Source organism: Lepidochelys kempii, chromosome 2 (assembly GCF_965140265.1).
Source record: "Lepidochelys kempii isolate rLepKem1 chromosome 2, rLepKem1.hap2, whole genome shotgun sequence".
NCBI lineage: Eukaryota > Metazoa > Chordata > Testudines > Cheloniidae > Lepidochelys > Lepidochelys kempii.
In genome coordinates this window covers 88,505,767-88,520,934 of record NC_133257.1, presented here as the reverse complement: position 1 = coordinate 88,520,934, position 15,168 = coordinate 88,505,767, and the positions used below count along the sequence as shown (strand labels likewise).

Here is a 15,168-nt window from a genome sequence, read left to right as displayed (position 1 = left end):
CTGGCCAACACCAACCTACCGAGGAAACAGACCTTTTTATCCATGCTATTAAAGAACCTGTAGTTTTTTGGTCGAGGCTCTCACATCTGCTTCAACCTCTCTTTGCCTCAAACCACTTCATCACCTGTTATCAGAGAACTATTCATGGCAACTCAACAATGATTTTCCTAAATGACTGTGAGATCTCATTTAGATTTTTAATAAACAGTTACATTCTAATGAGGTGTTCATAAAACTGACTAAATATGTTTCGAAATCATTAGCTTAACTTACAAGTGCAAAAGTCTCCTTTGGGAGCCCTGCAGAGTTTGTTATAAGACTTCTGGCAGATGGATTGATATAACAACACAAGTGAGTTTTGAGTCTCCACACAAACAATGCAAATGTGAATGACTGGGTAACAGGCTACTAGATAAAGAGCTAAATGTCCCTTAAGTAGGTTCATTAAAGAGGGAAAACAATCAAAACACATTTCTGTGCCATTTAAATACCAGGTGCACAGTAGTCTGCAGGTGCCAGAAAAACTGACAAGGGTCCCTTGCTGGAACACACAGGAGCTTAAAGGGATGCACGGTTTTGACAAATGTGTCTCAGATAATGACAGGTATTGGCAGATGTACCCAGACCCTGCTGGAGGGGAATGCAAACAATGAGTCATCTGCAGCAGGCGCTTTCATTAGGGAAAGCCTCATGGTGGCTCCTCCACCAGCAATTAAAACAGCCCTGATGCATAATGCTCCAGGGCAAAAAGCAAGTGCCTTAGTACTGATTTAATGACTATCCAGCCAGTCTTGGTAAACAAATACACATACACCCTCTTAATGACTAATTCATGAAGGACGCACATTATGTGACAAACATGTTAAATACGTTTTTCTTCTTTCCTTAAAAATAGGGTACTTTCCTTTGCTTTTCAACTTAAATAGGACAAGTGGTCTGTAAACAGGCCTGTAAATCTAATACTAGCAACTGCAACAAAAAAGTAAAACTTTGAAGTCAGGAAAGGTTACTGGGTTTGCCCTGCAGGAATCTGACCTATTCTCAAAACAGAAAATGATGACCACAATTCAAGGACAGAGCCCCATTAAAATCATTACTAATCAAGGTAGCACAGCCCTTTGTGCTAGGTGTTGAAAGACAGATGACATGTTTGTAATTTAACTCCTTGGTGATGACAGCCCCATTTTGGGAATGGGGTATGTGCTCACTTATAGGCCAAAGCCTAGGGGTGATTAATTTCACTGTTCTTAAAATACAGTTTTAATTCCTTTTTTAAAAATAATATTACTGCTCCCTTAATGAGTGGATATATATCTCTGAAAGCCGCAACTGTGTCCCCCAGCTGGACAGTTAGTTGTAGCCCTGTGGGATTCACATGATGTAGGATGCATGGTGGCACTGCAGCCTGCCTGCCTTTGGGATTTGTGCTTTGACCTGTGCAGAAACACAATAGGGCCCCTGACAGTAGAAATTGCTGAGGGGATGTGTTAAGGACTGTTGTTGAGGGCTGAAGGATTATGACCAAGATCTTCAATCTCTCCTCTGGGTGAAACTGGATAGTCCACTTGAGTTTATGCTTCAGAACGTTGATTCTAAGATAACAATATACTGTTTCATCTGATAAAATGTTTTTGCCTCTTACGGCTTGTCTACATGGTGTCATACAGGAAAGTTAATACAAATTAACTAAAGGTGTGAGTTTGAAGTGGGTTAGTTAAACTGCATTAATCCCCCCTGTGAAAACCCTTGTTCAGAAATGAAGGGGCCTTAATTCAGTTTAGTTTAATTGACTTCCAACGTGAATTAAACTAAACCAAATTAAGGCCATTTTACTTCTGAATTAACTGTGTACATACAGGGATTTAATGCAGTTTAATCTACTTCAAATTCACAGTTTTAGTTAATTCGGATTAATTTTCTGGGTATCCTTATGTAGGCAAGCCCTAAGGTGGGGGGGAAGGACTATTTCCTTAAAATATCCCTTCTTGAGGTATTTCTAGATAAAGCTCTAACAAATTAAGTATACTTAAGAGTGTACTATTATTACAAATATATTTCTTTCATTTTGGTTTGAATGTAAGTGTGGCTGTCACATTGTTTAAGCCTATATTTGATTCATGGGACTGGATTTTTAAAGTGGCCTCAACCTAGTCTTTCTTTTTGCCTCTGCAATTAGTGGTACCTGTGTTTTTGTAGCTGGTGTTAATTGCAGTCACAAATCCTATCATTTTGATGTCTAAGTACAGTACTGGTACTTGATCTGTGGGCAGACTGAGGCACTGAGGTGTCTGAACAGTAGGATTTAAACTAACAATTAACCATAGACTCAAAATACAGGTACAGTAACTGAGAATGTAAACAAGAAGCCTAGATCTGACAATCTGATGCATAATATCTAAAAATGGATCTCCCTATAATACAAACATTTTTCAGCAGAACATGTCAACCACCCCATTACCAAGAAATTAAAAACATGCATCAAAACCATTTTGGCTCACATCAGAATATATGAACTGTTTCCCTATACTTCAGCAGTTAATGAAAATGCTGGACTTAGAGTAGCCAATGTTTCTGCTGATTTCAGCTAGGATTTTCAATGAGACATAGGGGAGTTAGGTGCCCTACTCTTACTGAATTTCCCTTAGAAAATCCTAGCTCAGATTTGATGCTAGTGCAGAGGCCCAGTAGTAAAATAAAAGGGTCCATTATTGGTGTGTTTTAAAAAGAGAGTGGCCTCTTTTGAATACCTGCTGAAAACCATATTAGCAACAAAGACATGACCAGGAGATAGGGTTGCCAACATTGTAATATTTAAAAACTCCAGCAGGAGTGTAGGAACTTCCCCCATCCCGCCTCTTCCCCTGAGGACCCTCCTTTTCCTCCTATGAGCCATAGCTGTGAGCTGCAGCTGCTCAACACAGGTAGGAGGCAGCCACGTCTGAGTAGAGGCTGGCACAGGTAATGACCTGGCGCCTCCCCATCTCTCCCACCTGCAGTAACTGGACTTTGGGTGTCTGGTCAGCAGATTTTGACTGAACACTGTCAGGTCCCCTATTTGATCGAACTTTCCGGTTGAAAACCGGCCACCTGGCCACCCTACCAGGAAACCTTCTTCAGAGGCAATCTGTATGGAAAAAGGTAAAGTATCAAGCGGCTAACTCCACTTTTTTCTTCATACATCAATTCCTGAATAAAACCTCCTGGTCAGCACACTGACTCTATTTTCTGATTTCAGTGCTAATTGTTCCATTTACAGAGCACAGGGTAAAACAGCGTCTTCTTATTACTCCCACATCCAAGCAAATTTAAGTCATATCTGTGCTGAGCCACTCCTAGAAGCTCAAATTAGCACAGGACTATGACCTGGACATGCAATTTGATTAAGTTCCTGGTTAAGTAGGTGTGCCATTTTTTACGGGGGTGGGAATAAAAGCACGATGGATTTTATCTAACGTATCACAGCACAGTTCTGTGCAACATGTGCAGTCTCAAAGTTTAACCTCTTGTTTGAACAATCAGTTCTAGAATTAATCTGAAAATAGACCATGTAAGTTGCCTGAGAAGGGTTTCCTTGATGCTTAGTGTAATTATTAATAATTAGATGCACATAAAGTTATACTACTTTGCCTCTGTTGGCCAAATGTTATCAAATATTATCAAAGCCAAGCCTTCAAGCCATTTTAAAAATAATTAATGATACACCTTTTAGTAGAAGAAGTGGTAAATATTTTATGTGCTATAGTCTGTGTACAAGTATCTTGGGGGTCTGTTATTTAATATCCAAAAGTAAACATCTCAAAAGTCTTTCATCATTTTAAGTACAAAAATTACTTACCCTTCCTACTTCCACTAGATTTGTTACCATGACTATGCTGGCTGTGTTCTCATGCCACACCATTCTCCAGAAGTCATATATCGTCTCCTGCATTGGTCCTGAAATAATATATCAAAGGAAAGGTTATTTTCTGAAAGTCTTGGGATTGGAAATTTATCTCCAGGAAATTTTGAGAGACTGTTTTATCTGTACATATCAGTATTGTCATATTTTTCATTTAGGGTTGAATTTCTCTCACTATCCAGCCCACCAGTATTTAAGTTATTTTTTTCTCCCCCTGAAATAGTGCTGTAAGAGAAAGCTAGTTCTCCAACATTTAGATATTTATCACCATAATACCCAGAAGTGGCATTAGACAACTGGATAATATTACTCTTTCTGGTAACAATTTGATGATATTCTGGGGAAAGTATATATGAAATAAAATGAGCCTCAATGGACTATATTGACTTTTCAGGTTTCAAATATTTTTCTTAGTGTTCACTATCAAATAAGAAAAGGAGTACTTGTGGCACCTTAGAGACTAACCAATTTATTTGAGCATAAGCTTGTAGCTCATGAAAGCTTATGCTCAAATAAATTGGTTAGTCTCTAAGGTGCCACAAGTACTCCTTTTCTTTTTGCGAATACCGACTAACACGGCTGTTACTCTGAAAACTATCAAATTAGTCCAACACCTAAATTGTACTTTCTGAAGTGAAGCAGAAGTTACAGTTTTTTTGACCTGCAGTATATCATTTTTCAAATAGTGGGGGAAATGGTAAAGATCCCTGGCATGACATGACAACAGTCTACTCTGCAGAACTTATTCTGAGGAATAACCTTGAAAAATCAGTGTGCTGTAGAATTCAAAACCCTGCATTGCTCAGGTCTTGCAGCACCGTGCTAATAGTGGAGAGTCAATCCATTGTAGTATTGTAAATAGTAATGACAGAAATGTAAAAAGCTGGAACGCCCACGTCACTAATTTCATTTACTTCTACATCTTTTCTGTTACCCATGGTGTTCATCCCAACTTCTGGATCTGAAACCACTTCAATGCAAAGAGAATAAACAGTTATAAAATACTGTCAATTACTAAAAACCTCGCATCCACAGTGAATCATCTACTCTACTGAACCTCTATACTGCAGTAAGCAATTAGTTACTTATTCAGGAGAGTGCCATTAGTCTATTCATTAAGAGACAAATACACAAATTTATCCACTTTCCCTCTCCAAAAAAGAGAGACGTACATATTTGAAGCATTAATAAAGCCCTTGATTTATTTATTTAATTTTCAATTAAATTAAAGGGTTGTGTCCAGTTGATAAGTTTTGACAGTATGAAGCTTCTTTGGAAAGTGTTGTCATTCCTGCACTCAGAATTGGAACATATTTATAAAATAATAATAATTTTACAGCAATTGAAATACCACTTAATCACACCACAGTGGACTAGCTAGAGTGCAATGTTTTGCAAAGACAGTATCAAGTTAAAAACCACACTTCTCTGTATAATGTTTTTAAAACTTAATTTTCCATGTGACATTTAAAAGCACTATAATTATTTTCTTTAATACACAGAGATGATTTAAAAAAATGTTTCCTACTTCTCTGCACCTTGTCTGCTTTGTGCGTTTGACAGCACTTTGTGAATAGTCAGTTTCACTGTTTTCCCCAGGGCCAGTCAGTTTTCCCTTTACTTGGGAAGATGTTTCACATAACGTTACAGGAGAAAAAGGCATAAAATAATAGGAAAATGTGACTGTAAGAGCACCAGAAGTCTTGAGGCAGGTGTAGCACCTGAATCTATTTACTTCTACTTCAGGTTTTGAACTGTGCTAGATTCCAAACTCAAGTCCATTTTTTAATTTAAAATGCAGAACATTTGATACTTTTGATATATACTGTGTTCTCGAACATGACAAGTTGAAATTATTCCTCAGCATTTGGAATCCTGAAGCTGAATATCTCCCCTCATAAATATCCTCTTTATATTATTCAAGATTGATCTGTATTCCATTTTCTTATGTTCCATTGATAGTGTACATTATGGGTGAATTTTTGGTTTGTTTTATTTTTGTATTTTTATGCAATATAAGATTCAATATAGCCTTTTAGACAAAAAAAACAAAAACAAAACAAAAACATAATGTGACTGATCCCAGACTCCATTAAGTTGCTTTGTATTGCTGGAGGGGTGGAAAGTGACCTAGGAGCTTCTCTAATGGCACAACTAAGAATACCCAAGGGACCAGGGGCACCTCATAGCTGGCTGGTAACAGAGAGGGGGTTGGACTGGAGAGTGATGTGCTCTGCCAATCCCTACCGAGTGGAATGGCCCCCTAAGGAATTGTTTCAATGAGCGTAAATTAGAGCAGTCCTGTGGTTGCTGTAATATGTGTCATGGGCCAATTCAGTCTCTCCACTCCCAAGTTCAGGATTGGAGGAGGCATAAAAGTAACTCAGAGTAATTTTTGCCTCCCCCATTTCTGTCAGCTATGCCGAGCGTGAATTCAACACACTTGAGGACTGAGCCCAATGTCATTAGTGCCTATGACCTTAGTATAATTGAGGCCAGACAGCTTTTGGTTTATTTTCTCTGTTTACTAGAATTCTTGTTTATTTAGAAGATTTAATCCCCACTTCAAAGGAAAATGCAATGCAGTTTTAATTATAGAATCCTGCTAGGGTGCCTCCATAACACGAAGCGCATTGTGACATGAAACAAAACAAATCTAGCCCTAGTTCCAAATATCTTTAATTCATCAACTGTCCACGTGATTTTTTACCGTTCTTCCAAGGGATATAGCCAACATCTTAGCTGGGTGACTTGTAATTCATTGTTAGAGGCAAGGTCTAGTTGTCTGAGTACAGGAGAAGGGTCCAAGAATTCATGAGCTTTAATCCTGACCTGACACCAGCCAGTGGTGGCAGACCCAGGAGTTAAAAAGGACATAGGGGCTAGTGCTCCTACAATGATAATATTGTGGGGACTCATCCTCATGTAAATTTGTGCATCACTGAAGGAAGGTGGAGGCAAGAGCGGGACACAGAGGGTCTGGAGTGGTTCCTGCAGTGCCCAGAATTGGGCCAGGAACAGTGAGCAGGAAGCCAGAGGGGCTGGAATGGGCCCAGGAGCAGGTAGGAACTCCAGGAACTCTCCTTCCTAGTCTGGACTCAGCTCCACTCCCCCTAAGTCTCAGTACCTCCCCTCACTCCTCTTTCTGTCCCTCTGCCCTTTCACTCCCCTGCCCCTGACAGCAGCTGTCTCTGTGACTTCAGTGTGTCACTTAACCTTTCCATCTGTCAGCTCCTCATTTTTAAAATGGATATATACATTGCAGGGTCTGTCGAGGCTGCTATGTAAGTCCAGGATTCAAACTCAGGCTCAAGCCAAACCACCACTTCTGTCTACGCACAAACTGTGCTGACCCAGGGTCCCATGACCCCATGTCAGTGGAGGGTCTGAGCCTGAGCCAAGCTAAGACCCAAGGTTCAAGAGTATTGCTTTGCAGCGTAGACATAGCTTCTCTAGACTTGTCGTCTTGGAGTCTACCAAAAGTATTCTACAATTCCATGGGCTGATTTTCTTTGCTCTGTGAACAGGTAAGTTTGATGGACAGGTAAGTTTTCCCACACTGCACCATGACCAAAGGGCTAGAGTGGCCACATTTTGGGAGGCTCCTAGGAAGCCTGGGATATGGGGGTTGGACTTGGGCCTGCATAACGCACTATAGGTGCAGGCACCCCAGGGTTGGGATCCCCAGTTCACCAATTCCTCACCTGGGGTTACAAACGAGGGTAGATGCTCAAGCCCTAGGTTAACAAACCCAGGGTCTGCTAACTCAACTTCTACTAGGCGTGGGCTTACATTGCAGTGTAGACATGCCCTAAGGCATAATAACAATGGGGACTAGCTGGGAGAAGGTGAGAGGGAGTATCGGGCATGTTATAACAGATATTAGTTAGTACTGATCTCACCTGATCCCCGCTCTTGGCCTTCGCTCCCCAAGAAGGGATCACAATGGGAAGCTGTAATCGGTAGAGATAGCTGGAAATTTTCCACCAAAATGTTTTATCTGTGGGAAAATATAGTTTCTGGACATCCAAAATTTTTCAAAGGCAAATTTCAATTTTGTTGAAATTTTTCAATTTTTTGTTGGGAAAATGGGATCAAAATAGCTCGTTCTGGGTCAGGTTGACTCATATTGAAACACTTCAGCCTGTTGAACCTCGGGGCAAACCACTGCACATTGCACCATGAGAATCATGTGAGCCTGGTGCAGCCTTGGACACTTTGGCTGGCCTACAGAAGAGAATGCTATGTAAGGTTCCTGACCTACAAATTCCATGAAACCCCACACCGGCTCAATGTGGAATTGAGCCAAAATGAAACATTTCAATTCAGGAATGCTGAAACCTTTTGTTTTAAGTGCAAATGTCAAAATGAAATGTTTCAACATTTCCAAAACAATTTTTTCTGAAATTTCCATTCCATGAAAACATTTTTGATATTTCATTTTTGTGTGTGTCCCAAGTCAGGGCAAAAAACAGATGTCAGAATATCCAAATTTCCTACGGGACAGAAATTCCAATTTTCAACCAGCTCTAGCGGTAGGGGAGTAAATGGAAGCCCAGCATAGCAGCTGTCTATGCTGTTGTTGTAAGAGAATGGGATGCCTCAAGATCATGCAGTGGTTTACCTTCTCTCTGCACCTGGTAGGAGCTGTGGGGTTTGGAGTTACAGATCCTCTGTCTAAGTAACCAGTTTTCTTCCCCTTCTGTGAAGCCACCATCCCTGAGTAACCTAAGCTGTGACCCAGGAAGACACAGAGTATTTTTAGAATAGTTTTTCCCCTTCAACAGGATCATCTGTGGCAGAGGACCGTTGGGCCATAGTCTGGAAGGGTGGCTCATTGACAGTTCTGGGATATTTTGCAACTATTTGTTCTCGACTTGAATCTTTTTCTCAGTAACCAGAGTTTTCCTTGTGGGTTTCAAGACTTCTGTATTTCAGGTATTGAACTCACAAATCAAGCCAAGGAATAGATCCTAAGCACCAGTTACGTCTTGAAATTTTTTCATTTTCTGTTCTTAAGAAGGAGGGAAGTAAAGATCATAAAAGAAATGAGGCTGAAAAAAGTTTTCATGAGAACAAGAATGCTAATGACAACAACTATGGCTTCAGAATGAATTGAAGAGGATCAATCTTCCCTCCAAACGTAATTCATTGTCTATGTTTTCCTCATTCACGCTTCTTCTGATCTTAGTTTTAGCCTTACATTCTTCTTGCAAGAAATGTCTTCTTCTGCAATGTCAGGTGTGCTCTTCCCCATCTTGTCTGTCATAGTAAGAGGTGGGGGAGTGGAGTCAGCTTATTCTTATAAGTGTTTTCCTGTTACATCCATCCACCCAACCAGCCTCCAAACTTCTTTCAGATTCAGGACATTGCTGGGGCGAGGGGTAGGGTGGGACAGGGAGGGGGAGGAGGAAGGGAATACCTAGTTAAAAGTCTTTGAAAGTAATTCTTTCCTACCCTATTTTTCTTTCCTTCTTGACATTTTTCAAATTGTTTTCTGACACCTGAATAAATTATTACTCTGTCACTTGTCGCAAGACAGAACTGAAAAGCATTAGTGGCCAAGTAGGGGGGTAGAATTTATTGTCATCAAGAGCTGCACAATTTTATTTCAGAGACTCATGATGGGGGGGGGGGTTGGGGGGGTGTAAAGGAGGGGGAGAGAGAGAGAGAGAGAGATACTATCATTGTTATCAGCATCAAGTTTAGATGTTTGCACAATAGGCAATAAGGTTATTTGGCAGCAGTTGCCCCCTTGTGGTCTAAAAGGTCTGAATGGAAGGTACTATATTTCTATAACATTAAGCCTCTGGCACATTACATTAGCTACATAATACTGTAGTTGGTATCAAAGATCTCTAATGTGAAGAAAATCAGCAACTGAGCTCTTGCTTGACGCAACCAGAAGGTGCAAAGCAAAGGAAAGTAAGAATATAAACAAACATTTAAATGAAGTAGTGAAGAAAACTGAAAGATATAAGCAATTTTATGAAAAATTACCATTCTCTATATTACCAGTAGTAGCGACAGGCCCCGAAGTATAAACACATAATACGAGGTGAAAAAATCAAGGTGCTTTAAAAAAAAGTTTAAACCCTAGCAGCTGATTTACTGTACACAGAGACTTTCTACATTTTTCTTCTGTCCTGCTTGGTATTATATGATCCAATTCCTATACCTGATATTTTTCACTGAGTCAGGTGAACAGTTTAATAGATAAACTGACCTGGAATGTGAAATATTGAAGTTCAGAAAGAAATGGAAGCAAAAAGTAAATTGGTATCAAACTGTATGGATATAAAAAGCAAATGGAGCCAGTGGCCTCACAAGCTTTACATAAAGCCTACTTCTGAGACATGAATACAACTGCAGTGATTTGGGATTGTCAAGTTTTGTGTTTCTCGTAAAGAGTGCTCTAATAATGGAATATTTGCACCTGGAATTTAGTTCCCCACACATTTCACAGGATTTGGGTCTGGGATTTTGGTACAAAGAAAAGGGGCAGCTGTATTCTCTACTTTAAAAACAAAAGTTTCGAGCTGAACCAGAAATTTCCCCAACTTCTATTCATACTGGGGCTTGTAATTTCATATTAGTGGCTTTTCATTTTGTAGATAAGCAATTAAAAGATACAGTATAAATAATAAGAACATAGGAATGGCCATACTCGGGCACACCAATGCTTCCTCTAGCCCAGCACACTGTCTTCTGACGCTGGCTGATGGTCGGTGCCAGATGCTTCAGAGGGAGTGAACAGAAGAGGACAATTTATCTAGTGATCCATCCCATCGTCCAGTCCCAGTTTCTAGCAGTCAGCTGTTTAAGGACACCCAGAGCATGGATTGTATCACTAACCATCTTGGCTAAAAGCCACTGATTGATCCATCCTCCGTGAAATTATGTAATTATTTTTTGGCCTTCAAAACATCCTCTAGCAATGAGTTCCACAGGTTGACTTGCATTGTGTGAAGAAGTACTTCCTTATCTTTGTTTAAAACCTGCTGCCTACTAATTTAATTGGGTGACCTCTGGTTCGTGTGTTATGTGAAGGAGTAAATAACATTTCCTTATTCACTTGCTCCACACCATTCATGATTTTATAGACATCTATTATATCCCACCTCAGTCATCTCTTTTCCAAGATGAACAGTTCTAGTCTTTTTAATCTCTCCTTTCTGGAAGCTGTTCCATACCCCTAATCAATTTTTTGCCTTTCTCTGTACTTTTCCCAATTCAGATATATCTTTTTTTTTTTAAGATGGGATGACAAGAACTGCACACAGTATTCAAACTGTGAACATACCATAGATATATATAGTAGCATTATTATATTTTCTGTCTTATTATCTATCCCTTTCCTAATGATTCCTAACATTCTGTTAGCTTTTTCGACTGCTGCTACACACTGAGCAGATGTTTTCAGAGAACTATCCATGAGGACTCCAAGATCTTTTTTTTGAGTGGTAACAGTTAATTTAGACCCCATCAGTTTGTATGTATAGCTGGGAGTATGTTTTCCAATGTGCATTACTCTGCATTTATCAACACTGAATTTCATCTGCCATTTTGTTGCCCAGTCACCCAGGTTTGTGACTCTTCACAGTCTGCTTTGGACTTAACTATTTTGAATAATTTTGTATCATCTGCAAACTTTGCCACTTCAATGTTATCTTCTTTTTCCAGATTATTTATTAATTTGCTAAATAGTACTACTCCCACTACAGATCCTTGGGGCACCATTCTATTTCTCTCTCTCCATTTTGAAAACTGAACGTTTATTCCTAACGTTTGTTTCCTACCTCTTAAACAGTTACTAATTACCTTCCCTCTTACCCCATGATTCCTTACTCTGCTTAAGATACTTTGATGAAGGACCTTGTCAAAACCTTTCTGAAAGTCCAAGTTAAACAATAGCCATTGGATCACCCTTGTCCATATGTTATGTTTGTTGATACCCTCAAGGAATTCTAATAGACTGGAGAGGCATAATTTCTCTTTACAAAAGCTGTGTTGACTCTTCCCCAACATATCATGTTCATCTATGTGTATGATAATTTTGTTCTTTACTATAGTTTCAACCAATTTGCCTTGTACTAAAGTTAGGCTTCCCGGCCTGTAATTACCAGGATCGCCTCTGGAGCCTTTTTAAAAAAAATTGGCATTACATGAACTATCTGCCAGACATCTGGTACAGAGATTGATTTAAATGATAGGTTACACACCACAGTCAGTAGTTCTGCAATTTCTTATTTGAGTTCCTTCAGAACTCTTGGGTGAATACCATCTATCCTGGTGACCTACTCCTGTTTATTTATCAATTTGCTCCAAACCTTCCTCTACTGACACCTCAATCTGGCACAGTTCCTAAAATTTGTCACCTAACAAGAATGGCCTGGGTGTCGGAATCTCCCTCACAGCCTCTGCAATGAAGACCAATGCAAAGAATTCATTTAGCTTCTCTGCAATGGCCTTGTCTTCCTTGAGTGCTCCTTTAGCATCTCAATCATCCAGTGGCCCTGCTGATTGTTTGGCAGGCTTCCTGCTTCTGATGTTCTTAAAAAAATGCTGCTGTTAACTTCTATAACATTTGCCTCTAACACAACAGCAAGTTCACACCATAACATTTGGTGCCCAGGTTAACAGAATTAAATTACGGATATTAGTGCTGGAAGTGTGCTGAGATTAAGAAGATACCATTTAGCTCAGACAGCTCCCCAGGGGCAGAACATGGGACATCGTAGCTATTATCACATGTTGCTGGAGGCATTGGGCCTGACCGGGCAGAAGCCAGTAGGGAGACTCACAGCTCAGCAGGAGCACAAACTACACCTTTAAAAGAAATGCAATGAACCTACTCCCACCCAGTGCTGGCCTCTATGCGATACCAGGTACATAGGGCATGAGATGACTCACACCGTATCCTTGGCCCTTCTGCTTTGGGTGTGCAGCAATAGTGGCATTCCCTCTTTCACTTAAGGAAAACGGGCTGCAGCACTGTGGTTGCCTACTGCATGGACACACTAGAGAGTAACAGTCCCTTACACTATCATTAGCATCTAACACATGTGCATTCGGGCACTCACACTTTGGCCCTCTTTCTTTAAAGGTATGTGATCCCTGCTGGTAAATTCAATGTACTCTACAGTGTTTCTAATGAACAGTTCTGATTTCGAGACTCCATAGCAAAGATGAATATTTGCAAATGCTCTGACAAGGAAACAATGCCTATCAGAAATAGGAAAAGTACAGTCCAAGGTGTCTTGACAATTTAGTATAAAACCAACAAAAATAATTAGTGGTGCAACAAAATGACAGATTCAAAGTTGTATAATTAAAAATTCAGGAAAGTGTCTTTCCCTGATGCAATCTTAAAATGCAACATTCCAAGTGTTAATAGAATAATGTTCCACATTCCATATAGAATAAGGACAGTTCCACAGCATGAGGCTCCACTTGTATGCAAAACTACAGGATTACTAATGTTCTGCCAATCCATGATCTGACTGGATAATTATCCCATAAGTACTTTCTACATTTTCTCTGAACCATGCTGCAATTTTATATAGCAATTGGGATCGTAGTAAAACACCTTCTCAGAAAATATGTCAAAAACTGTGATTTAAAATAATAAGAGGAGTCCCAGAAGAGGGAAAGAGGGGGCTGGGAGGTGGGATAGACTAGAACTCGATGGCATAGCCAGTGGAAGTAACGTTTAAACCCATTTGTCTGAAGTTAAGATCTGTCATGAAAGGAAATGGGTTAGGTGATGGCTGAATGATGGGAAAGTTGCTACCAAAATAACTGGTTGTCAGCTCATGGGCCATCTGTCAAAATGCCTTTTTAGAGGGCTGATGAGTCTGAAGGGAAGATGGTGATGGACCAGTGAGCTTGCCTTGTTGTAGTCTTTGGCGCTTTCTTGGTGGCTCATAGGATCGTTAGTGGAACAATGGCTGTGGCGGTAGTTAGTATCTCTATTATTGTAGTCTCTAGAATTCTCTCCATGAAGATTGGGTATATATACCCAATCAGCAGAGGCTAGTGCGAGAATCTTTCAGTGAGGAGAGTGCCTCATCTGTCTTCTCACTGAAGAAGGCATTCCCTTCGAAGGGAAGGCTTTGCACTGTTGCTTGTATCTCTTTAGGGACCTCAGATGTTTGTAACCAGGAGCTTCCTCTCTAAATATTGGAGATTGAGGTTGGAATCTGTAGCATTCCAATTCCAAGACCCAGTGGTAAGGGTCCAATGTGCCCCAATGTGATTATGGTCAATAGGTAGGTTGACCGTATGATGAGTACCAGCGCTCCCTCAGTGGAGAATATGGGTCCTGGGTATGGGAGAGTCTCTATGAAGCCCTGGAAGTCCTATCAGGGCTAGGTTGTTGTGGTGAGTCCCTTGTTGGAACAGGTCCATCTCTTGATTCTCTTCTAAGAACTGTTCTCACTCAAATGGTGAAGTCGTTAGCGTCACCTGTGTGATGGTGGCACAATTGGAGTTGGGCCAGAGAGAGCATCCTGATATCATAGCTCTGCTGCAGATGTGGATTGGGAAGTGGTGGATGGATGACGTTTTGATGTATCATACTAACACTTGGTCTATCAGGATCAGGGACTCTGGAGCTGAGTAGATCATCAGATCCTCCAGAAGAGCATTCCTTGGTTTTACTGGTGTCTTCAGCAACTGGACCGATGGTGAAGCCATAGTGCCGGTGTAGAGAGCATGTGCTGATTACTATCTTTGCATTGCTCAGAGGAGTTTTGGAGAAGAAGAAGCTCCCAGTACCATCAGTGTCTGCCCGATTTCACCATGAGCGCCAGGTGAAACCCTGTGTAGGGCACGGAGCCTTGCTCAAACCTGAAGAAAGGGGAAAAGCCTCTCTCTTCTTTCAGGAACTATGAGCAGATTTCTCTGCTCTCAAGTACTTCTCCTTACCCTTGGTGGAGTTATTCAGCCTCGCGAGGTGTTCTGCCAGTGCCGATGGAGTACTGCTTGGAGGTCCTTGGCAATGACTTGGAGAATGGGAGAGCCCACAGATTCACTCTAGGTCCCAGGCTAGCTCTGAGGTATCGACACAGCTGGAACTCTTGAGCCTGCCTGGTGCGAGGGGGAAACAAACAGCAAATCCCACACTTAAATGGGATGTGTGCCTCCCCTAAACAGCAAAGGCAAGTGTCATGAGGGTCACTCATCGGAAAGACCTGGGGACAGGAAAGGCAAGGTTTGAAGCACAGAATCCTGAGCATAATGCTCTGGTGTCAGGGAGAGAAAGGAAC

General features: G+C 40.7%; 1 protein-coding gene across 9 annotated transcripts in view; it reads right to left on the bottom strand.

The window, feature by feature from the left end:
* PTPRM (protein tyrosine phosphatase receptor type M) overlaps window positions 1-15,168 on the bottom strand; it is an 832,874-nt gene that overhangs the window by 44,295 nt on the left and 773,411 nt on the right. For all 9 annotated transcript variants that reach the window (XM_073331568.1, XM_073331567.1, XM_073331560.1 and 6 more), the window contains one exon: window positions 3,836-3,933. In XM_073331568.1, coding sequence (XP_073187669.1) covers window positions 3,836-3,933 — 98 coding nt within the window. The remainder of the gene's footprint in view (window positions 1-3,835; window positions 3,934-15,168) is intronic.